This window comes from Myxocyprinus asiaticus, chromosome 17 (genome assembly GCF_019703515.2).
Source record: "Myxocyprinus asiaticus isolate MX2 ecotype Aquarium Trade chromosome 17, UBuf_Myxa_2, whole genome shotgun sequence".
NCBI classification, from domain to species: Eukaryota; Metazoa; Chordata; class Actinopteri; order Cypriniformes; family Catostomidae; genus Myxocyprinus; species Myxocyprinus asiaticus.
In genome coordinates this window covers 25594684-25619747 of record NC_059360.1, presented here as the reverse complement: position 1 = coordinate 25619747, position 25064 = coordinate 25594684, and the positions used below count along the sequence as shown (strand labels likewise).

At 36.6% G+C, this 25064-nt stretch overlaps 1 protein-coding gene across 1 annotated transcript; it reads right to left on the bottom strand.

Annotated features, from left to right (window-relative positions):
- Positions 1-636: 636 nt before the first annotated feature.
- LOC127455466 (TNF receptor-associated factor 3-like) lies at positions 637-24455 on the bottom strand. The gene is made up of 11 exons (XM_051723390.1): positions 24177-24455; positions 8440-8696; positions 7413-7464; positions 7144-7248; positions 6448-6612; positions 5945-6025; positions 5705-5779; positions 4641-4733; positions 4261-4401; positions 2656-2839; positions 637-2292 (listed from the first exon to the last, which is right to left on the bottom strand). The coding sequence occupies exons 2-11, from the start codon at positions 8691-8693 to the stop codon at positions 1721-1723; spliced, it is 1722 nt and encodes a 573-aa protein (XP_051579350.1). The 5' UTR covers positions 8694-8696; positions 24177-24455; the 3' UTR covers positions 637-1720.
- Between the last annotated feature and the right edge of the window lie 609 nt (positions 24456-25064).

Sequence of the window (25064 nt, the reverse complement as noted above, 5' to 3'; positions counted from 1 at the left end):
TCGAGGTTGTGCATTTACGCCACCTAGTGGCCAGTAATTAAATGACAAAGTACTGTATTTTATCACAGATTATATTGCATACAGTTGAATAGGCTTTTAAAGGGTTATGCCCCTACGGATCAACATTTTGTCTGTAATTGGTCATGATATGGGGGGGGGGGGGGTCTAAACAATAATTGTCTTATTTGAACTATTCGTTGTGTATTTTCAATTCAGTGGCTACTAAAGCTTCATCCTTCAAGTGTAAATTGTCCAGACCAAGACACTGTTGTCAGGTGGTCACGTGTTCCTTTTCTCAGCGCTGGCAAGATATTTTTTTTTAAATTATTATTATTATTATTATTATTATTATTATTATTTTATTTGTATTTTTTAGTAATTTCTGGGGTGGGTTTTCTTTTGCATTTCAGATACTAATTCTTTGGAATTTATTGATTTAAACGATTATTTATTATTATAATAATGATTTATTTTTTAAATTTTTAAAGCTAAAGTGTGTAATTCCTGCAACACTAGCACCATGTCACTGACAATGTAATTGCAAAAATAAACATTGTTTTCAAAACAGCTTTCTGTGAAAACACTCCAAGAGTCAATGTTTTTCAACAATTTTATATTGATATATTTATACATATATTATACACATTCAAACAATACTTGTGCAAAAACCATCCCTACCATGAAAAATGATCTGGATTATTGTATGTGTCTCTGGCAGCATGGCTGGAGACATAAAGGCATTATTTCAAACGGTTTTAAAAAATAAAATACAAAAACACACAAAAAAAGAACAATATATTCCGATGCATAGCATCCATTAATTATAACATTACAAAAAATAATGTGTCAAAGTGTTAAACGTAGGGAAGGTTAAATCATGTAAGAATAGGTTTTACATGCATAAAAATCTGAGGTTTTTTTTCTTGACAATTGAACCCCTTCTGCAGGGTCATTGTTTAGTGCCAATGTAGTCCATGAATGCTCCATAGTCAGGTTCTTTACAACTACATAGAACAGAGACACATCCACCCCTGCCCACAAAATCAAAACTTTCTAGTCACAAATCTCCTCTCAATATTAACTGAACACCACCACACAACACTTACAACAGATGTTCGCTCAAGTACTTATTTGCATATTGTGCAAAACCACCGGATACAACCAAATACAAAACTTGTCAAGATTACCAAACATGAAGGGTTATCTTCCAAATTAACCAACTATAAGAGAGATGACTATTAGCCTCAAAATTCATACTCATTTAAGGCTAACACAATGACAAAGAGTTAACAGGTTCCTCTCACATTGGGCTGGTCATTAGTTCCCAAACACATTACACACCGTTTTCTTTTCCATTTCTCCCTGTTTTTTTAGCTCCAGAGACAATAACATTCTCTTGTTTATTTAGAGTTGAAGGATCTTTACTCTCTTAATGAGGCTGGCACTGGAGATCTCATCTAATTAAACAGTGTAACAAACACTGTCCGGTCAAACTTCCTCTTAAAGGCGTTAAAAATCTAGCCCAGCAAGGCACTATTGTTTCCCGAAGAGCGCACCATCTCGCAAGCACAAGCATACAACTCTGACTGTTATGATCGCTCTGTTAAAAACCCACACTTGTCATGGGTTCCTCCTCTCTCAGCCCTGCTCTTTGAAGCCTCATAGTCTTGGCTGGGATGGCTGTGTGACTTTGTGTTAGTTGGACCCAATGAAATTGCACTCAGGGGTCTGGCAGGTCGGAGGTATCAACAGTCACCTTGATAAAAATGGTGTCGTCTTTGATGTAGGTTCCGTTCTCCAGCACAGTCTGAGCCACAAAGAGCGGACAGCCCGAGGCAATGTTCATCTCACCAGTGGGCCGGCGAAAGCTACTGCTAATGGGGTCCGGTTTGAAGGCATCACCTAAGTGTTTCCGTGCCGGCCCCTGGTCCATTAGCATCAACGTTACTTTCTGTTTGAATGGCCACGGCAACAAGGCATCATATTCGCCACGCATGACCACAAAGAAGAGGGAGAGATGTGTGCCTTTACCCATACCATCCCCATTTAGATAGACGCGAGCGCACATCTTGTAGCCGAAATAGCCTGTGTAGAAGGGCTGGCTGTAGAGCGAGAGGGTTTTGGAGGCAACAGCTTCCTGTTTCCGCCTCTTGTAGTCACGGATCTTCCAAATGAGCGTACCGTTGAAGCTGGCCGTCTCTAGCACCTGCAGCTTCAGGTCCATCTCTGCCAGGCGGATGTCATGGACACTCAACATGTTGTCGTGGCTTGAGAGCTGCTGATCTAAGGAGCCTGGTGACAGTATTGAAAAGGGTTACATGTCATTTAGTAGATATTATTGCTTAAAGACACAACAATGATAATAAGTAACACTCTAACTCTCCAGTTAATGGCTTATTTAACCACTCCAACCACTCCAGTTAACAACTCATAACAAAATATAGCAATATAAACCAAAAATGTAAAACAAAGGCAATGTGAGGTTAATAAAAAGAATTTGAAGGCTCTCAAGATCCATACAATTTGTACAATATGTGTATGTGCAGTTATGCATAGCAGGCCTACAATTTTGGAAGTGCAATCCAGTGTGTTGGGATCAAAAATCACCCATATATTGAGGCGCTTTTAAAAATGGTACAAAAACGTTTGCCTTACCCAGGGTGTGAGAACCAGAACTGGATCCGACACGACCAGAGTCCAGAGATGATACAACTGAACGCATGCTCTCAACTGACCCTCTGAGAGCTTCCACCTCCTCCCTTATAGCTCGCAGTGGACGAAGCTCCCGCAGCTCCATCTCAACCTCGAGCAGTTTCTCTGAGTGAGCACTCATCAGTTTCTACATACATAAAACACGCACAAACATATACACCACAAAACGGTCAAATTACCATCGAACTGCATGGCTAAAGTCATAATCAGACAGAATAATTCATAAATAACATTTCCTGTGACCCCCAAGTCTACACTGGGCAGATTGATGAATTCGATTGCAAATTGGATTTCTACAGAATCTAGGCCAGTGATAGACTTACGTTCAATGATATGGAAAAAAAACAATATATTGACTTCTAAGGCCACATGTTGTATTGCTTGTCAGCCACAATAAAATCTTATTTTGGAGATTTTCTCAGCAAATATTGATGTCTGTGAATTAACCTGCATAAATATATGTCATGTCATTAATTCTTAATACAGTTTTTAAATTGATTGACAGCCCTAAAAACAAATAACACACTCACTAAGCACTTTATTAGGAACACCTGTACACCTACTTATTCATGCAATTATCTAATCAGCCAATCGTGTTGCAGCAGTGTAATGTATAAAATCATGCAGATATGGGTCAGGAGCCTCAGTTAAGGTTCACATCAACCATCAGAATGGGGAAAATATGATTTCGACCATGGCATGATTTTTCATGCCATATGGGCTGGTTTGAGTATTTCTGTAACTGCTGATCTCCTGTGATTTTCACGCACAACAGTCTCTAGAGTTTCCTCGGAATGGTGCCAAAACAAAAACATCCAGTGAGCGGCAGTTCTGCAGAAGAAAATGCCTTGTTGATGGGAGAGGTCAACGGAGAATGGCCAAACTGTTTTATGCTGACAGAAAGGCTACAGTAACTCAGATAACCACTCTGTACAATTATAGTGAGCAGAATAGCATCTCAGAATGCATAACATGTCGAACCTTGAGGTGGATGGGCTACAACAGTAGAAGACCACATCGGGTACTTTATTAGGACCATAGAGGTCCTAATAAAGTGCTCAGTGAGTGTATAAAAAAAATAACGTGTTACAAAACAAGTAACAACAGAAAATTACATATCGGACAAAAGTATTGCTCAATACTTTTGATATTAGCAATTATATAAATGGACAGTTCACCAAAAAATGAAAAGTCTGTCTTCATTTAGTCACAACTTGTGTTGTTCCAAACCCATATAACTTTCTTCTGAGAAACACAAAAGGAAATGTTACGTACTATGTTAGTCTCAGTCACCATTCACTTTCATTGCATTTTTTTGTCCATACAATGAAAGTGAATGGTGACTGAGGCTGTCATTCTGTATAACATCTCTTTTTGTGTTCCACATAAGAAAGTAAGTCGTATAGGTTTGGTACTATATGAGGGTGAGTAAATGATGAATCATAATTTTTGGGTGAACTATTCCTTTAAGTAGAGTGGTATTATATAAGTGGAATTTATTTTTAGCTACACCAAATGACTCAACCACTACATTCTGATTTCTCTCACCTGCATGCTGACTAGCTTCTGTTCCAGCTGTCGGTTTTTCTCTCTCATCTCCTCATATTGTGTTTCTACCTCCGCCAGACGACTGCTGAGGCTGGGCAGAACCTTATAACGCTCCATCAGCTCACTCTTAACATCTTCTACCTACACACATAACACACACCCAGACTGCATTTATGAATGCTAACACTGGTAACATTAATAAATGTACAGTATTTGATGTATGATCTGACTACATGCATGGTGGAAAAATAAAGAGAAAAAAGGATTCATTTTCACACAGGAAACAACTGAAGTTATTAAAAGAAACAAAACTGTCTTTTGCTTCTGATATGTAAATCCATTAATAAAATCTATGAGATGCAGTTTGTGTTGACTCGTACCTTGGCCTCTAGTGTGGTGTTCCTGACTGCCATTAGTCTCAGGTGTTCAGAGGCATAACTGGCCTCATGTTCCCTCATTTCTTGATTCAGCCCCTTTAAAATAATCAGACACATTATTTAGAAGAAATCAGTCTACACTTTAAAAAAAAAAAAAAAAACTTTAACAATTCCAATGCATATGTAATATTATACATATTTATATACATATAATGTATAATTTGATTTAAATTATGACTTTTCAAATAAACTTTGGTCATTGCATATTTAACACTTGGTGTATTCTATATTAAATCATTTATATGGTGACATAATTAGCAAATAAGAAGAAAGTTTTTCTAAATTTAAATAAAAAAAAATGTAAAAAAAAAAATTAGCATTTGTGTTTAGACCTAAATTCTAAATTCTATGTATTTATTTTTTGTTTTCAAATACATTAAGCATTAAAGTAATTTTCCATTAAGTTAAGCTCAATCAACAGCATTTGTGGCATAGTGTTGATTACCACAAAAAATATTTTTTAACTCGTCTCTCATTAAATAAAAAAAAAGCAAACATTGCAGTTACAGTAAGGCACGTACAATGGATGTGAATGGGGCCATTCACAAACCTCCAAATACACACAGTTTAAAAAGTTTAGTCACAAAATGTAAACTATATTTTAACATGATTTTAGTGTAATAAAATCACTTTCTAACCTTATCTTTGTAAAGTTATATCCAATATTACAACTGTGTTGCTAAAACGATGCAAAGCAGCTAAACCCTATCAGCGATTTTATCACACTAAAATCACACAGAATAGAGATTTTATCACACCAAAATCATGTTAACAAGTATGTTTACATCTCATGTCTATACCTTTGAAACAGTGTGTATTGTAAGGTTTATGGTGTGGCTCCATTCACTTCCATTTCAAAAAAAAAAAAAGCCTTATTGTAACTGTGATTTTTAAACAAATAAGAGATGAGTTGAAAAGACCATTTCCGTGGTCTATTTAGCCTAACTTGTCATTTTAGTTGCACTGCAGTACAGCTAATGTTAGTAAATTTCAAATGTGAAAGTCACCTTGTAGGAACATCCGTAGCGAATGAAGGGGCAGGTCACCTGGGCCTTTGGACAGTCGTGCTGGTGACTGGACAGCTATAGGAGACATGTTGATCCTCATGAGTACATCACAATAAAAAAAATAAAAAAATCTGCCTTTACCATTCATTAACAATTCAAGTAATCTGTCATGCATTTAAAAGCAAAACATGAAACACACGTTATTAAAACAAAGTACTGCTCTGCGTACTCCAAGCCTACCTCGCTTCTTAAAATGGAAGAAAAAGAGCAGTGATTAGGACATGCTACAGGAAATGCAGGACAGACGGTTTCTTTGTGTTTCTGTGAAGAGAGATGGCTATTAGACTAGAATGCACCAAGATACATATTGTATACTAATACTTTCATGGTTCATGACAATCAAGGCTAAACGATGATTAGTGCATTGAGTAATAATGACAGGTTTAACTAGGTGGAAAGACAGCAAGCATTCTTGAATTGAAAACATACATCAGTCACTCTCTAAATGACAGTCAACATAACGGGAGATTCCCCGAAGTTCCTTGTACAAATGTGAAACTAAAGGTCATGGGACATTAATGACAGCACACAAGGGTAATATTTCTCATAGAGGAACTGAGAGGTTCACTAATTACAATCAAGGAAAAAGACTCAAAAGACTGTCATGATTTTCTTAGTACTTTCCATTACATTTCAGGTCCCTTTTATGGGAACTGGGGGGGATTTTGGGAAATATGTGTTACCTGTAACTCGGTGAGGGCCATCTTGTGATTGCAGAATTCACAGGTGATCTCTCTGTGTTTGCATTTGCGGCTCAAGTGCTCGGGCATGTCTTTCCTCATCATCTTCTCCTTACACTTTCCCAAGGGGCACGGCACCTCGAAGTATGGACAAACTTCCAAGTGATCCTGTTCAAAAGCGACAAAATCGGATTATCTTTGAAAAACTCTATAAACTTTATTTGTATTACTAATTTATAATAAATAATAAATAAAAAAGTGCAAATTGACCCATATTTGAAGAACCAGTTACAGCCTTTCAGCAAGTTATTCAGTTTTAAATACATATACACATATATATAGTATACATAATACAATCTATTGTGTTTATTTGTTGTAAATCTATTCATTAAATTTGATATTAGAATATTTTACATACATACAAATTTCTCTCAAATTTGACACAAGGATCACAGGTGTTTCTTAGGACAATAGGATGGTTAACTGAGCATGCTCTGCTCTTACATTACATACAATGACATTTAATATTCAGCATAAATCTTTATACAATTCACATTCTACATGAAGGACATCTGTAAAAAGAAAGTTAGTTTAAATCTTGTCTCCTCTTTCTTTGTGCATGGACAACTCCTGCAGATTCTAGATGGGAGGAATTTCATGTATATGTAGACTATTGTGGCTAAGAATCATATGACTTACCATGACCCGTTGTAAAGTCATTTGTTCTTTACATCCATTTTTCTCACTCCGGCAGTAGACTTTCAGAGCCATAATTTCCCTAAAGCAGCAAACATCCCGGAATATCTGACAAAGAAAGAAAGAAATCCATTACCTGGCCTGTCAAATACAGATGTGTTGTGTGCTGCCTTATTTATAGCCCACATTACTTTCACTTGGAGCTGTGTGAGTGAGACTTAATATCAAACAGAGTGGGTGTGGTCTTGACTCTTTTGAATTCACTTTCTTACCTTATCTTCAAAGAGTGGTTCTAAATCAGCTGGACACACTGGGTTAGGCTTACTGAAAAATAAATTCAGATCCAACTGTAAGCATACTGTATCCGTAGTTCAAAAAAATCTACATTATGAAATAAAAAAAAAGAGAAATACTGGAAATACCCAACATTATTTTGCTACGACATTTGAATAGAACATATCCAGCAACACTTTTTTTGTAGACCACTTTCAATAATGTTGGCTTTGTAAGACTAAGCATTCTGTGTTGGTTTTGACCAACATGCATGAGAGGAGTTCACTGTCAGCAGTTTAAACATCCGATTTGTGACAAAATATCTACATTAATTCCCCAAACTTATTGAAGTTTGAATTTCCATGATTTTCTATTACCTTTAAAGTTGTTCATGATTATTGGATTCTAATTATAAAAATAATTGTATACAGATTGCCCTCACAAAAAGCAATTTATTGCCAAATATACATTTTTGAGCTGCGTCTAACTAGGAAATTGTATATTGTCTATAGAAATTCCTCTGATTTCTCATGATTTAAAAAAAAAGGTGCTTTTTTGGCGAATAGCTAAATAAGAATGTAATATATTTTTATGTAAAAAAAAAAAAAAAAAAAAGGTTTAAAAAGATGTACACTCACATAAGATAAAGACTCTGGTTATATCAATCTTAGATAAAAAGCTGCTATATTCGACCAATGGTGCTGGGCGCACAATCATGCGTGCTGCCATGTTGAGATCATATGACCCACCAAATATTGCTCGCTTTATCTCAATAATCCCTTGTAATTAGACACTTTCACTTGCAGAATTATTTAATCAACAGCACATTTTAACAATGGCATCGGAAATGGACACCTCTTTTTTGTGTGTGATGCTGAATCAACACCGCAAGATGTCAATGTAACAAACACATATTTTACTGAGTGCACCTAATTTCCATGACTTATCCAGGCCTGGAAATCCTTATTTTTTTTCATGACTGTGGGAACTCTGCCTTATTATAACTACTACAGAACCCTTGCCCACCTAAGCAGATCTTTGATGCAGCTCTCGCAGAAGCGATGTCCACATTCAGTCTGCCAAGGGTTACACAGCACTAGCCTGCAGGACTCGCAGCAGTACTTGTGCTCAGGTGTCGTGACAAAGTGGTCCCTGAAGCCGCCATGCAGGGGCTGGAAGCCTGGTTCGGGCCTAGGCCGCTGGGCCATGGAGGGCATGGCAAGAGAGGGAGGACGCTGCTGCATGGGAATCTGCTGTTCCACATTACGCCCTGCGGACATGACCTGAAGAAACAAACAGATCAATTAGGGTCAAAATGTAAAAGAATTACACAAACATCATGATCTCCTGACATGAATACGGTGCATATCTTTGTTTGTAGACAACACTTACAAGTATTTCCAAAAGTTACGAATATATAGTAGATCCTGTTTTCATAACAGGAGATTATTCATAATGGATTTCACACATTTACATACACAGACAAAATTGAGATAATACATTGAAAACAGGCATACACAGAGAGCACTCTACTGTCATCTTTGGCATATTCATTTCCCTCCTCATCCAGATTGTAGCTGTCATGAATTCTGCTTTGTCTGAGAACAGAACTGAAACTAAAGCAGAATGGGCTGTTGTCTGATTGGGTCCAGACTCCCATGGCAGAAACAAATCTGAGTGGCAGCCGGGCTGCCATTTTTTCAAAACACAAGTGGTGTTAAAGGAATATTCCGGGTTCAATACAAGTTAAGCTCAATCAACAGCATTTGTAGCATAATATTGATTACCACAAAATGTAATTTAGACTCGTCCCTCCTTTTCTTTAAAAAAAGCAAAAATCTGGGTTACAGTGAGGCACTTACATTGCCTTTTTTTTAAAGAAAAGGAGGGACGAGTTTAAATGAATTTTTGTGGTAATCAATATTATGCCACAAATGCTGTCAGTTGAGCTCAACTTGTATTGAACCCGGACTATTCCTTTAAGTGATTAGTGAGAATGCTTTTCAGAACTAAAGAGTTTGACAGATGGATTTAAGTTATGACTACTTATACCATACCATATTATATATACACCGATCAGCCACAACATTAAAACCACCTGCCTAATATCGTGTAGGTCCCCCTCGTGCCACCAAAACAGCTCTGTTTCGGCAATGGCACCAAAACATTAGCAGCAGATTCTTTAAGTCCTGTAAGTTGCAAGGTGGGGCCTCCATGGATCGGACTTGTTGGTCCAACACATCATATAGATGCTCAATTGGATTGAGATCTAGGGAATTTGGAGGCCAAGTCAACACCTTGAACTCTTTGTGATGTTCCTCAAACCATTCCTGAACAATTTTTGCGGTGTGCATTATCCTGCTGAAAGAGGCCACTGTCATCAGGGAATACCATTGCCATGAAGAGGTGCACGTGGTCTGCAACAATCTTTAGGTAGGTGGCACGTATCAAAGTAACATCCACGTGAATGCCAGGACCCAAGGTTTCCCAGCAGAACATTGCCCAGAGCATCACACTGCCTCCACCGGCCTGCCTTCTTCCCATGGTGCATCCTGTTGCCATATCTTCCCCAGGTACCAGCCCATCTGGCACCAACAATGATGCCACGGTCCAAATCACTGAGATCAAATTTTTTCCCCATTCTGATGGTTGATGTGAACATTAACTAAAGCTCCTGACCCGTATCTGCATGATTTTATGCACTGCACTGCCACATGATTGGCTGATTTGAAAAATCGCATGGATGATTGTTGCTGCCAGACGGCCTAGTTTGAGTATTTCTGTAACTGCTGATCTCCTGGGATTTTCACGCACAACAGTCTCTAGAATTTACTCTGAATGGTGCCAAAAACTAAAAACATCCAGTGAGCGGCAGTTCTGTGGACGGAAATGCCTTGTTGATGAGAGAGGTCAACAGAGAATGGACAGACTGATTCGAACTGACAAAGTCTACAGTAACTCAGATAACCGCTCTATACAATTGTGGTGAGAAGAATAGCATCTCAGAATGCTATTCTGAGATGCAGGTTGGTGCTGTTTTGGCAGCACGAGGGGGACCTACACAATATTAGGCAGTTGGTTTTACTGTTGTGGCTGATCAGTGTATTTATAATCAGTGTTAGGTAAGTTACTTAAAATAGTAAGTAATCCACTAAAATTTACTCATTATTTCTCTAAAAATTGTAATCAGATTACTTCACTAATTACTTTAAAAATAACTTTCTAAAACACTTTTCCACTCAACAAATTCAAAATAATGTCTATTTCTTCCTTGTTTATTGTTACACACAAGTCATGCACACAGCACCTCACATTTCTCCTTCACAATGACTCATTACGGGGCCATTCTATATGAATAATATTTCATTAAAAAACTACATTAAAAGTAAGCATAACCCTATAATATACTTAAAAGTAATTAAATTAATAACCCTAACCCTCAGTAACTGTAATCTGATTACAATTATTTAAAATGTAATGCATTACACTACTTTTTTGACAAAGTATTTAGATTACAGTAAATAATTACTTTGTAATTGGATTACACAAAACACTGTATAAAAAAGTAATATATACATTATACTGCATTACCACTAAAGTTTGGAAACACTATGACATTTCTATATTTGTTCAATTAAATGATCATTTTATTCACAGAGGATGCTTTAACTGATCAAGAATTACAGTATAGATGTTTATAATGTTAAAATGACCATTTCTATTTAAATAAATGCTGTAATCTTCAAACTTTGTTCATCCAAGAGTCCTCCACTTGCAGCAGACACTTTAGGCATTCTATTCTAGCAGTTATTTTATTGAGATAATCAGGTCAAGTTTCATCCCATGCTTTCTGCGGCTCTTCCTAAAAATTTTTATTTCAAGAACAAAAATGTCTTAGTGTATAAATATTTGTAATTATTATTTTTTTTACCACTGGTCCCAAGGTAATTTATAGTGGATGTATGAAGTCAGATCCCTTCTAGTCTCACACAGCAAAATTCTCATCAGAAATACGGAGCACTGCACAAGCATAAAATGTCCTGCCTGCCCTCAACCGGTAATCCTGATGCAAAATGCAATGACAACCCCATTTGTGTTACTGAAAAACATTATGAAAAATGCCATAGGACTATGAAACAAAAAATGCTTAAACATTACACATTTTATTTATTTATTTAACTTTTAAGGATCTATAAAAACATCCTAAAAACGATTTTTAAAAATGACATAAGAAACAACATTTCATAAGTTAGGTTAGGTTTATGCTTAATACACTCAAAAATAATTTCCCAATGGTGTCAGAATAAGACATTTAAATAATATAGGCTTGTCTAACAATAAGATATATTCTAGAAATAAGATGTATTCTCTGCACAATTATGTTTCTCAAGTAAATGGATCTTGTTTAAATCATGTTTAGATATTAGATATAATTTAATTTAGATATAAGCGAACAATCACAATCGGTTTAGTCATTACATGCTGTTTGGGGGCAGGGTTACCCGAGATATAATATACAACAATAAAAGCCTGGGAAAATGAATTAAAATAATGGTGCGGCAGTGTCCAATGAGTGATTGCACAGAAAACACAGACAAATAGAACTGTTCAGCCATGATGTCAATTTGTAGGTGAACCTGGAAGGCTAATTCACTATGGGTTCCCTCTGGATTTCCTATAGGTTTTTATAATGTTGTTTTTTTTTTTATTTTATTTTTTTTTTATAATAAAATAAGGTCTGTGATAAACATTACTTAACGATGCGTGGACATTTTATTTTTCAACATAAATTACACAGTCATACCTCAATGTGAATTTTTATGCCGCTGTGTTTTTTAAAAATGTATGTTGCTAACAAGTTGCTGAATAAGGACTACACCACAAGCATATGAGTATACATGCCTGATATAACGGAAAACCATTGTGGTCCTTATATAGCAACATTTTAGCAACATACTTTAAAAAATATAATACAAAAACTGCTGTATAAAAATTCACCTTTGGGGTATGACTGTGGCTTGGGGTATCCAAGTCCAAGTATCTTCAAGTAATATTTATCACAAAGCTTATTTTACTCATAAATCTAAAACTTGCATATAAAAATTCATAGGAAAATTCAGAAGGAACCCATGGCTCAAAAATGCTCATTTACTTCCATTTTTTGGACTACAACCTTAACAGCTCTATAGTGGAAAGTCTCAAGAACAGCACAGAAAACCTCAGTAAAGACTATTCCAGAGAATATAAAGTTCGGCTCGTGGATGTCTACTTTACTTGCTACTATGAGCCTCAAACGAAACTCTAAACACCTTTAAGGGTGTGTTCACACTTGTAGATCGTTTCTCTTGGTTCTCTTGGTCTGGACCAAAAAAGAAAATTATACATTTAGTCCTGGTTCACTTAGCGTTCACACTGGCATTTTTAACACCGAACCTAAAGAGACAAAACAAAAGGCATAAGGATAAGGTCACAACTTGATTGGACAGCTTTTATGACGTATATTTTGCGACTGAACTTGCAAAACATCCAAAACAATGCTGGGCTAAATGTGCTCATTGGAACTACTTTCCCTTAACCTATCACTGAACATTTTGAACATTTGAGCATTTTTGTGCGTTTTTTCCAGTATACTGGAAATATGCTCGTCGGACCAAATGTTAATAAGCAACTTTACCTCCACATTGCTCCATGTTTGCCCTCTGCTCATTTTGTTTTGCGTACACCGCTCTTACCGCTCTATGTTATCAAATCACGTGATTTTTAGGGTCGCATCTTGTGACATCACATCATGTTATTGGTCCGTTTAGACGTCTTTGGTCCATGCTGCGTTCATATATCTGTCGAACCGCACCAGGGTTCGTTTGGAAGCGGACCGAGACCCTCTATTCAGGGGGTCTCAGTCCGCTTGTTCACCGCCAAGGTTCAGATGGCAGTGTTCACACTTGTTCAAATGAACCGCACTAACAGAGCAATCGCACCAGAGTTCATTTTAATCGAACCAAACCTGCCAAGTATGAACACACCCTAAAAGATTTTATGTCACTAAACTGGAAAACTTTGGAAAATTCTATGATTACATCTGCTTCAAAAGTGCTCGGTATATCAACCTAGAACCTTGTGAACACGACTCCATCAAATCGAATTTCCATCAAATCAGCCAACAAAATTGGCATTTAGTAAATCAAGAATGCAGTTTAGAGTTTTGTGTGCAATATGCATCAGATAGTTAGTGCACAGATTGTGTGCGATCTGTGGGCACGCCATCCGTGGCTGATGGTGCGTTCAAGTTATGTCAAAATGATCGTATTTATGAGTTGAATGGCACCACAAAGTTGTAATTACGAGTGGGGAAACTCTGGATTTTCTTCGAGCCTTGACTTTCCGAGATGGGGGCATGTCAATTTAAAAATCATGGCGGAAGCAAATTGTTATTGGTAATAATTAGGGGTGGGTAAAAATATTGATTTCCCGATGCATCGCAATCTTCATCTCGATATCGATTCTTAAATCCCAAGACTGATCTTTTACTCTATATGTGCAACCCTCCACTACAATGAGAGGAAATCATTCTATGTGACTAAAAATACATGTATTTGGCAACTGGCTGGTAAATGTTCAGATTTCACTCACCAGTGACTGAACTGTGTAGTATAGTGGAGGAGTATTCAGCAGCGAGTTCCTTTCACTGCGTGTTGAGAGTAAAAGTTTTTCTGTGTAATGTGTGTGTGTGTCCAAATACGAGATCCACGCAAATGATCTGTCATTGAATAATGTCTCTTTTAATTCTGTTCTCTACAGTCGGTTACCACCTACAGTCTAATCATTCATGGCACAGATGAGATAAAGCCATTCATGTCTCTCTCGTTAATATGCGCTAATTTAAAGACACTGTTTACAGAAATGCCTAGTTTCCTTAGAGACAGTACCGGTTTTTAGCATGTGTTCAACAAATCAATGTAAATACCTGTAAAATAATTATGCAATTAAACAATAAACATTTAACAAAATATAATATATGCAATATATCATATTTCTTGATTAAGTACATTGAATTGTTCAGTTTTAAAAAGCTTAAATGTGACAAATGATGAAAACGAATCAAATATAATTATTAAAATTAATACTTTCATATTGTACCTAGTTAGAAGGTCCGCTGTATAATTAACAGCATAAACTGGGAGATAATTTTTTATATGTAAGCAAAAGAGACATTCAATTAAAATATACCCATATGAATCGATATCGAATCGAAACTGAATCAAAAGCTTGTGAAACAGAATCGAAACAGGAAATCTGTATCAATACCCAGCCCTAGTAATAATTCAGTTTTACTTGAGGATTTTGATTGTGCAGTTCAGTTTGAATGCATGTTTTATACTGTGAATGAAGAATAATGATAAAACTTGCCAGGAAATAAGCCTCATTTAGCTGGTTAATGCAGTGACAATTGTTTGAAACAAAACTACATGTCCCATCATTATATGTGGCCACACAATGTACAATAGGTATATAATGCATTTATTACACAATTAATGCGTGGCTTTGCTCTTCATTTTGTTGTTCTGGTGCTAATAAAATCTTCCTGCCTTCAGTTGTAAGTAAAAAAAGAGAGAAAGAAATATTACATTGCAAAACAGGTCCGTTCTTTCAGAGTAAAATCACTTGAACGAACATCACATCGTATTTACGATTTCCAACCTCGTAAATATGAACTTCCCAGGAGAACTTGAACACACCATGAGAATAATTCTACTCAATTTCACATAGGTGTCCTAGCAAAGTGACAACAGGTGTAAGCCTAGTTCATCACTTATACTATGTACACTTCAAATGCTTTGGTTATTTTTGTAGTCGCATACCTGTATATCAGAGTTTACACAAGCACATTTTTGTGCAGGCCAAAGTGTCCAGCAATGATAACGTTTGTCCAGTCATATCATTTTGGTGTTTATTTTGCGCTGTAAACACAATGGACTATTCATAATAATGCGATATAGGCTAATAATGACACAATCAAGTCAAATGAACGATAAATGTTTGTTCATTATGGCTGCTTTTCATAAAAACCAATTATGATTATAATTTTTATAATTTTATAACTTCTTTTTTTTTTTTAACAAAAATACATTATAATTTGTGGGGAAAAAACATCTGAAATGAATTGGCCTGGAGAGTAAGCCAAAAAAACAAGTGCACAGTATGGAACTCCCTCAAAAGTGCTTCACATAAAGTTAGTTGGGAAAATGCCAAGAGTTGAAGAAACTGATATCAAGGCAAAGGGTGGCTACTTTGAAGAGGCTAAAATAAAAGATGATTTTGGACAGTTTTTGATTTGTTTAACATTATTTAGTCACAATTCCCATATTTCCATTTGTGTTATTTCTTAGCTTTGATGACTTAAATATTATTGTAAATTGTGAACAGAACTAATAAAGAATGAATGGGAGAAAAAACCCTTTCCCTTCATAAAAAATAAATGTAAATATACCAGCCACTTTACTGCGGAACATATACAGTTGAAGTCAGAAGTTTACATACACTTAGGTTGAAGTCATTAAAACTCATTTTTGAACCACTCCACAGATTTCATATTAGCGAAATAGTTTTGTTAAGTCATTTAGGACATCTACTTTGTGCATGACACAAGTAATTTTTCCAACCATTGTTTACAGACAGATTTTTTCACTTTAATTGACTATCACAATTCCAGTGGGTCAGAAATTTACATACACCAAGTTATCTGTGCCTTTAAGCAGCTTTGAAAATTCCAGAAAATTATGTCAAGCCTTTAGACAATTAGACATTTAGCTTCTGATAGGAGGTGTACTGAATTGGAGGTGTACCTGTGGATGTATTTTAAGGCCTACCTTTAAACTCAGTGCCTCTTTGCTTGACATCATGGGAAAATCAAAAGAAATCAGCAAAGACCTCAGGAAAAAAAATCATGGACCTCCACAGGTCTGGTTCATCCTTGGGAGCAATTTTCAAACGCCTGAAGGTACCACATTCATCTGTACAAACAATAGTATGCAAGAATAAACACCATGGGACCACGCAGCCATCATACAGCAGTTTGGTGCGAAAAGTGCAAATCAATCCCAGAACAACAGCAAAGGACTTTGTGAAGATGCTGGAGGAAACAGGTAGACAAGTATCTATATCCACAGTAAAACGAGTCCTATATCAACATAACCTGAAAGGCTGATCAGCAAGGAAGAAGCCACTGCTCCAAAACCACCATAAAAAAAGCCAGACTACAGCTTGCAAGTGCACATGGGGACAAAGATCTTACTTTTTGGAGAAATTTCCTCTGGTCTGATGAAACAAAAATGGAACTTTCTGGCCATAATGACCAGAAAAAGGGTGAGGCTTGCAAGCCAAAGAACACCATCCCAACTGTGAAGCATGGGGGTGGCAGCATCACATTGTGGGGGTGCTTTGCTGCAGGAGGGACTGGTGCACTTCACAAAACAGATGGCATCATGAAGAAGGAAAATTATGTGGATATATTGAAGCAACATCTCAAGACATCAGCCAGGAAGTTAAAGCTCGGTCACAAATGGGTCTTCCAAATGGACAATGACCCCAAGCATACCTCCATATTTGTGGCAAAATGGCTTAAGGACAACAAAGTCAAGGTATAGGAGTGGCCATCACAAAGCACTGACCTCAATCTGATAGAAAATTTGTGGGCAGAACTGAAAAAGCATGAGCAAGGAGGCCTACAAACCTGACTCAGTTACACCAGTTCTGCATGGAAGAGTGGGCCACATTTCCAGAAACTTATTGTGAGAAGCTTGTGGAAGGCTACCCAAACCTTTTGACCCAAGTTAAACAATTTAAAGGCAATGCTATCAAATACTAACAAAGTGTATGTAAACTTCTGACCCACTGGGAATGTGATGAAAGATATAAAAGCTGAATAATTATTTCTACTATTATTCTGGCATTTCACATTCTTAAAATAAAGTAGTGATCATAACTGACCTAAGACAGGGAATGTTTTCTATGATTAAATGTCAGGAATTGTGAAAAACTGAGTATAAATGTATTTGGCTAAGGTGTATGTAAACTTCTGACTTCAACTGTACATATAAATCCATTTTTAATGTTATATTATCTTGTATCATTCTACTATTATTAATCTAGAAATGATTATCAATGATTTGATAAATTATTTTTTGGAAAAGTGGATTTTTTTTTAAATTTCAGCATCCTTCATCTGGACTGCGCGTACTTCACGAGGGCAACAGTGAGTATATTACACTCTCAAACACCGACTGATATCACAACTGCTCAACTTCTGTCTTTCTATCTATCAGTCTTACGGCAAACAATCTCAAGTCAAGCCTTACATTTTCATATGCTGATGCCTGGCATCGAGGCAACACTTTACCATTGTGCTTGCATTGCCACATCAACAGCTCCTGACCGGCAGCTCTCAGGCTGGGAAATCCCTTCATAACATGCATAGTTCTCTAGCTCTAATAATATCTCGCCTATGAGCCAACTACACATTAACCACACATGCAGGAAGAGTCCCGGTTCTGCCACTGACTGCTGCTAGACTTCCTTCAGTGCAGTGGATATTACAGTTATTCCACAAGAGCGCCCACCGCAGATGCCTTTCCTTCAGTACGGAGATGTTGACACCATAGGAAACTCAAATTATATCAATTTATGGTACATTTTTGTGAACCGAGGCAAACCTCGAAAAAAAAAATCTCAAAAGGGAAATTAGCAGAGTGCATAAACCAATTGAATCAGTCAAAAAACTTGAATCAGTATGCCATACCTTCTTTGACATGTGAGATTTAGATCTAGCATCCAAGGTAAAGGGGTAAATCTCACATAACCTGTCAAGAACATGTCTTTGTCACATTTCACCACAAAATCAGATGGAAAAAAACTTTTATAAACAACTTTTTTGTTGTTTTTTGCATCTTCACATTATTTTTTAATGATAATCAGTCATATTTTTCCTAAAATTGCTGTAATGAAAAACACATCTCATTCACATCTCAATAATGATATATTATTTCTATTGTAACATACTTACTTGTTGTACTGGCTTTCATTTGTGCTGATTTAAAAAATATTTTTTTATTATATTAGCTATTTGTTTTGCTGTAATAAAGTTAAAATAAACTGTAATATAGTAAGAAGAATCTAACGATAATCACCTAAAAAAATAACATGTCCAGACACATAATGGTAAAGAGAATTTGGGGGAAAATGTACTTTACTATCTTAAAAATAATGTGACATGTTGCATAAAATCTTTTTTTCTTTTGATTTTGGAATGAATTGGGCCTGGACATTTTTTCGTGAGATTCACCTAAAGGCAACTGGTTCATAACAAGTACTATTTGAATTGGAAAACTAATTTGACCCTCCTGTCCTTATCACAACCATTAACAGTGTCTGTATCATAAGCATTTTATTTTATTTATTTTTTTATTTTATTTTTTTGCATTCAAGAAATTAATTAGTATAAATATAGTAATCACTATTACTATTGCTTACACTTCAGGGTTAGGGGTTTGTTCAAATCCATAACCCTAAGTATTAAACTTCGGCACATAAGGGGCAGCTCACACCAAACACGTTTGTGCGTCCACCTGCGCTGTTCAATAATTGTTTTTATTTGTAAACATGCACTAGACGGACATCTATGACCATTGCACCTTGTCTTGGTGTTTTTTTAGCATCTTGTGCAGGAGTGCCAACTTTTAAAAACACGTGTCTAGCATTTTTTAGTGCAAGAATGTGTTCAGTCTGACCAGCCCCTAACTTTTCCTGAACTGTTTGTGCTACAGACATGAATGACACCTCAATTTTTTGTGGCTTATTAAGGAGAGATGTGTTCTTACATTTCTAAGTGATCTGACTTAAAATTTTAAAGAGCGTATAAAAAAAACAGGCACAAAAATCCCATAGTATAGACTTACAAAGAGGGACCTGAGCCATATCTAGCAAGCAGAATATGCTATTTGCGGTCAGGCTCTTTTCACTTAGGCCAGAAAGCTCTAGCAACCAGCTAGTAACCAGCTAGAAAGCCCTAGCAACCGCCCTTGCACCATGGCAGTGAGTTTTGCATAGGCAAGAACCCCTCCCATTTTCTTTAGAAAATGTAAAAATTAGTGATGTCAGTCGATTTTTAGTTGCGATTAATCTCATAATTTTTCATAGTGATCGCAATAAATCGCTAAATATATTCTATTCCTGTCAAAATTTATTTATTTCCTTCTTAGGAAAGAAAACAAAAAATTATGCAACAATTTTATGCTTTATTTACAATTTCCAAACAAAGCCTTCCACAGTATAAAGATAGAAATGCACTAAAAAAAAGCACCAATACAAGTAACATTAAATGTTTCCCAAAGTCTAAGTGGGAGTTTGACTAATTGACAGAACTAGTCCCTACATAGGTTTCATATTCATTGCAATGGGCATTAAATCCCTCAAACTGTCATCCTCCACAATATTAATCAGCAGGCAGACTGTGGCTATCTGCTTTGTTACAGCAATCGTGCAGCCGCATTCATGGTTCGCGTCAGGGCATCAACGCCAGAGTCAAGCGCTGCTTTGAACTCCACATGAAAAGCGCTTGCAGACAAAATCTCATTCTGCATTTTGGTGATAGTTAAGACGTGCCGTACTTCTGTGGTAATTAAAATGCACCTTACTTAGGCAGAAAAATACTTGATTTCTATCACAAGATCCATCTAGGCCTGTTATGAACAACAAATAGCGTTAAGAGCCTTTCCCCATCACCTTATCACTAACACTAAATCACTGATGTGTGTGTTTGTGGTGTGTGCATCAGGGAATGACTCCAGTTGGAAAAATTGAAAAGTTTCTGCCTTTCCAACGAGTGTTTATGCTGTATTAATGGTAAATGCGTTAATTGCGATTAAGAAAAATTAACACCTTAAACTTTTTTAATTAATCGCATGCGTTAACGTGTTAATTTTGACAGCTAAAAATATAGTTTTTGATTTTTCTGCTGCCTCTCAAAGGTTTGGTTGCCCAGAAAAGAGGGTTATTGGAAGGCCAATGACAGCCATGTTGGATGCTCATACACACACATTCATACAGACACACACAGTCACACCCATCCAATTATTCACACACTCAGCAAAACTTTTAAATCCCATCTGACATATAAAACAAGTTAAAGCCTTAGTGAGGAGCGTTTCACAAACACTCCATGGCTCAAGACACCTTACATAAAATTAAATGACAATAACTCTTTCCAACCCTTTCCTTACTGTAACTTACAAGCAAATATACCCCATTACAAATTTGTTGAAAAGTTTGGTGGAGCTTGTGCCAGTTTTTTTTTTTTTTTTCTGTTTTAAGGTATCAGCCTACCTACAGTATATCCTACTGTATAAGACTGCACTACAATGAATTCAAATGTTAAACTTCCTACAAGTGAGAATAAAACTGTCCCTAAACTAGTATGCTTGTTCCTGAAACTTTGAGAAAGAAAAAATGCACAAAAAGAAACATTCCTTTACAACGAAGTGAAAATAAGAATCTACCCCCTGTACTGGTTGACCAGTATGTACAGTTCTCTAGGGATTTCCAGGAATATTTAAGGGGCTTTTCCATTTGCTGCCTCATCCCTCTCTGTCACTGTTGACAATACACATACACACCCATACTCATAGTCTCTCTCTCTCTCTCTCTCAAACACACACACACACACACACACACACACTCATTATGGAAAAGCAGTTGGTATATAAGTAATTATGCAGTTACCCTAAATTAAAAGAAAAATTCAAGCATCTTTTTTCCGCACAATATATGTGAATGGTGACTGAGGCTAACATTCTACCCACACTCAAATTATTTATCCTATTTTTAGGATTTACGCATTTCAATTTCATAACAAAATTCCATCAAAATGAATTGTGTATTTTTCATTTATTCATGTAAATTTGTAAAAAAGAAGACAAAGAATTTTGAGTTTAGGTAGAATGTTAGCCTCAGTCACCATTCACTTTTTTTTTGTATGGAAAAAAGATGCTTGAATTTTGGAATTAAAATGCATAAATCTTACAGTTATATTTAGAGTGTAATATCTCCTTTTGTGTTTACTGAAGAAAATCATATGGTTTTGGAACAACATTATGGTGAGTAAATGATGACAATTTTAATTTTTTGGTGAACTATCCCTTTTTTTATGTGCGCAAACAACAGTACACAAATATTGCTTGACTTTAATGACACACAATACAGTTAAGGTTAATTGCATGGTGTTAGTTAGCTATACCTTAAAAACATCTATTAAGGCCTTTGTGAACTAGTCAAAGGTTTAAATCTATAATTTAGGTATATGCCTAAAGAAACTAGATGAAAGACAGAAAATAATAACAATCTAATTCAAAAATTATAATTCAATCCAATGGACCATAAAATAAAATGTACAAAATTAAACCATCACTCAAGGAGAGACTGAAAATAACAAAAGACTAAGAAATACTAACATAAAGCCAACATCCAAGTCATATAGAATTTAAAACCAGTAAGAGCTGCAGGTGAAAAGTGTAACACAATACATGTCAGACTGTAAGTTTAGCGCTGAGAAGCATCAAGGTAATACAGCTTCTTTGAATGTATTTGCACTGCAGGAGATCTCATAACAAAAATGAAACAGAAGTAAGAAGGGGAATATCGCTTCATTCTCATCTGACCTTTAACCAGAGGAAGACATATGTGACTACCATAAGTCACTTAGAGGAATAAAAAGCCATTTCACATATGAACATATGGTAAAATTGTGATGGGTAAAATGCATTGTCGAGGGGTTACTTAAAGGAATAGTTCACCCAAAAATGACAATTTCTTTCATAATTTACTCACCCTTATGCCATCCCAGATGTGTATGACTTTCTTCTGCTGAACACAAAGATGTTTTAGATTTTTTCAGCTCTGTAGGGCCATACAATACAAGTGAATGGTGGCCAAAACTTTGAAGCTCCAAAAGACACATAAAGGCAGCACTGAAGTAATTCAAATGATTCCAGTGGTTTAATCCAAGTCTTCTAAAGTGATCTAATGTATATTGGGTGAGAACGGAACAAAATGCAACTCCTTTTTAACTATAAATCATCTGCAGTCTCCTTGGCGATCATGATTTCAAGCTTGATTACACATACTAGCGCCATCTAATGCTCTGTGCATGCCAAGCACTAGGAAGTGTAATTGATCTTGAAATCGTGATCGTGCCTAGAGACTGCAATGAGTTACATTTTGGTCTGTTCTCACCCAAAACCAATTGGATCGCTTAAGAAGACATGGATTAAACTACAGGAATCAAATGGATTACTTTTATGCTGCCTTTATGTGTTTTTTTGGAGCTTAAAAGTTCTGGCCACCATTCACTTGCATTGTGTGGACCTACAGAGCGGAGATACACTTCTAGAAAAATTATTTTGTGTTCTGCAGAAGAAAGAAAGTCGAACACATATATGATGGCATGAGGGTGAGTAAATAATGAGATAATTAAAATTTTTGGGTGAACTATCCCTTTACATGAGAAAACGCAAAGACAGAAGTCTGGCTTTTTTCGTTCTCTTATTCGCCTTTGCCGTCAGGAGAATGTATACAATCTGCATGGTCCAACTTCTGATGAAATCAATCCCCCAAATGTGTGTTCCCTGTAGCATATCAGAGCACTTTACTGTGTTATTCTGAGAGTGAAACTAAACTGGATTCAAGCAGTCTCAGTTTTGGTCTGCACAGAGCAGCACATGTTGAACTTATTTTAGAATTCAAACTACTTTCCTCCCTGTCAATATGTTCAAACTATATCAATACAGTAGCATCTATGTGTTAAAAATTAACAAAACAGATCAAAAGATATTATCATATTAATAAACACAGCAGCACACCCATTTCTCTATCTTAAAAACTGCATCCAACAGTGGAATACAGTATGCCATCATGGTTTTTTCCATCAGTAGCGTACACACAGACCTAAATCATGCAAGAATTTTGCAAGTTAGGTATTGCCCCCAAGGAATAAGACCACAGAAGATTAAAGGGTGAAGAAAAATTAAATATCACACTGTATGAAGGGGTGTGTGTGTGTGTGTGTGTGTGTGTGTGTATACACACACACACACACACACTTTCATACAGTGTGATATTTAATTTTATAGTCTAGAGGCTTCAGTTCCAAAGCCTGTATAAAGTAAGAATCCTTGTAAAGTCATAATCACAATTATGATCATAAGCGCGCGCGCACGCGCACGCGCACACACACACACACACACACACACACACACACACACACACAAATACAGTAACAGTGTAAAACACACACACACCCACACACAAACACAGCAACAGTGTAAAACACACACACACACACACACACACAAAGACAAAGGTTAGAGGCTGCTTAAGGTCTTCTAATGGCAGCAGTTCTTGCACATCTATCATGAATTTGTAAAGGAGCCGTTCAGGATTTAATCTGGAAACATGTTGATTGCCTTGTTTGTTTTATAACTTAAAGAATCAGAACCAAAAAGATCCATTCTTGTCCTGGAGACAGCTGAGAGAGCAGGTGAACATCTCAGATGAGAGCAGAACATTAGACTGGAGTAAGATGTGACTTTGATCATAGAGGGTGAACCCAATACACCTCAGCACAAAGTGCTTTGGGTTTGCCTAGCCATACCTTTCACTTATATGAGCTACATGATATGTTACATGCAGGCTAAATTAAATAGCAATCCACTTACATGAATCAGTTGGTCAACGATGTCGTCCGATGATCCAACCGTGTTTCTCTGAAGAATTTCACGAATGGAGCCACGAATGGTCCACACATATGACAGACGCCGAGACAAATTCACGCGGCCACAGCTCCGTCCTCGCTTCTCAAATAAGCAACAACGGCCATATGATAAAATCCTTTCATTTTTAAATCGGAATGTTTCAAAAACGGCTCGGTGAAGGTAAGCGAATAGGTAGAGAAGCCGCCACTGTGGCAGGGAGCTGTTGATATCAAGTCTAGTAACTGGAAAGCCCCCTTGGTCTGACTTCCTCAGGAAATCCCCGTCATGAAAAAAAAAAAAAAAAAAATGTAGGTTGTAAATGGACGCCATAGAAAAAGGGCAGGCTGTAACCCGACGTCTGGTCGCAAGGTGGCGCCAGAGCTCTCTTTAGAACCTCTTTTATTATGGCGGGAACTCAGTGCCAAAACCCAAGCGACCGAACGTCTGCCCCAGCGGTTACATGGTTCATGAAGCTCTCAATAGTTCCAAACAAATCCGCACTGTCAACCTGTTTGAATGGGTTTAAGCTGGACAGACACCATCAGCGACTATATTTGCTGCAACTTTCGGTAAATATTAACACATAATGTGCATTGATTACTACGCTGACTACATTTATAGTAAAATAAATTCTGGGGAGTGATGGAGAGACAGCATTAAACAGTTTTTCTGTGTTTAATTTTGGAGGGAAGGACATTTACAGTATGTATGTATTAATATTTTTCTCGCACTTCTATGGTCATAATTACTCACATCCTAATGTTATCTTATGTTAAGACATTCACATAAGCATGCACAACAAGTGAATGTCAATGAATGCAAGCAACTGCTCAGTTTAACCCAAGAAAGAAG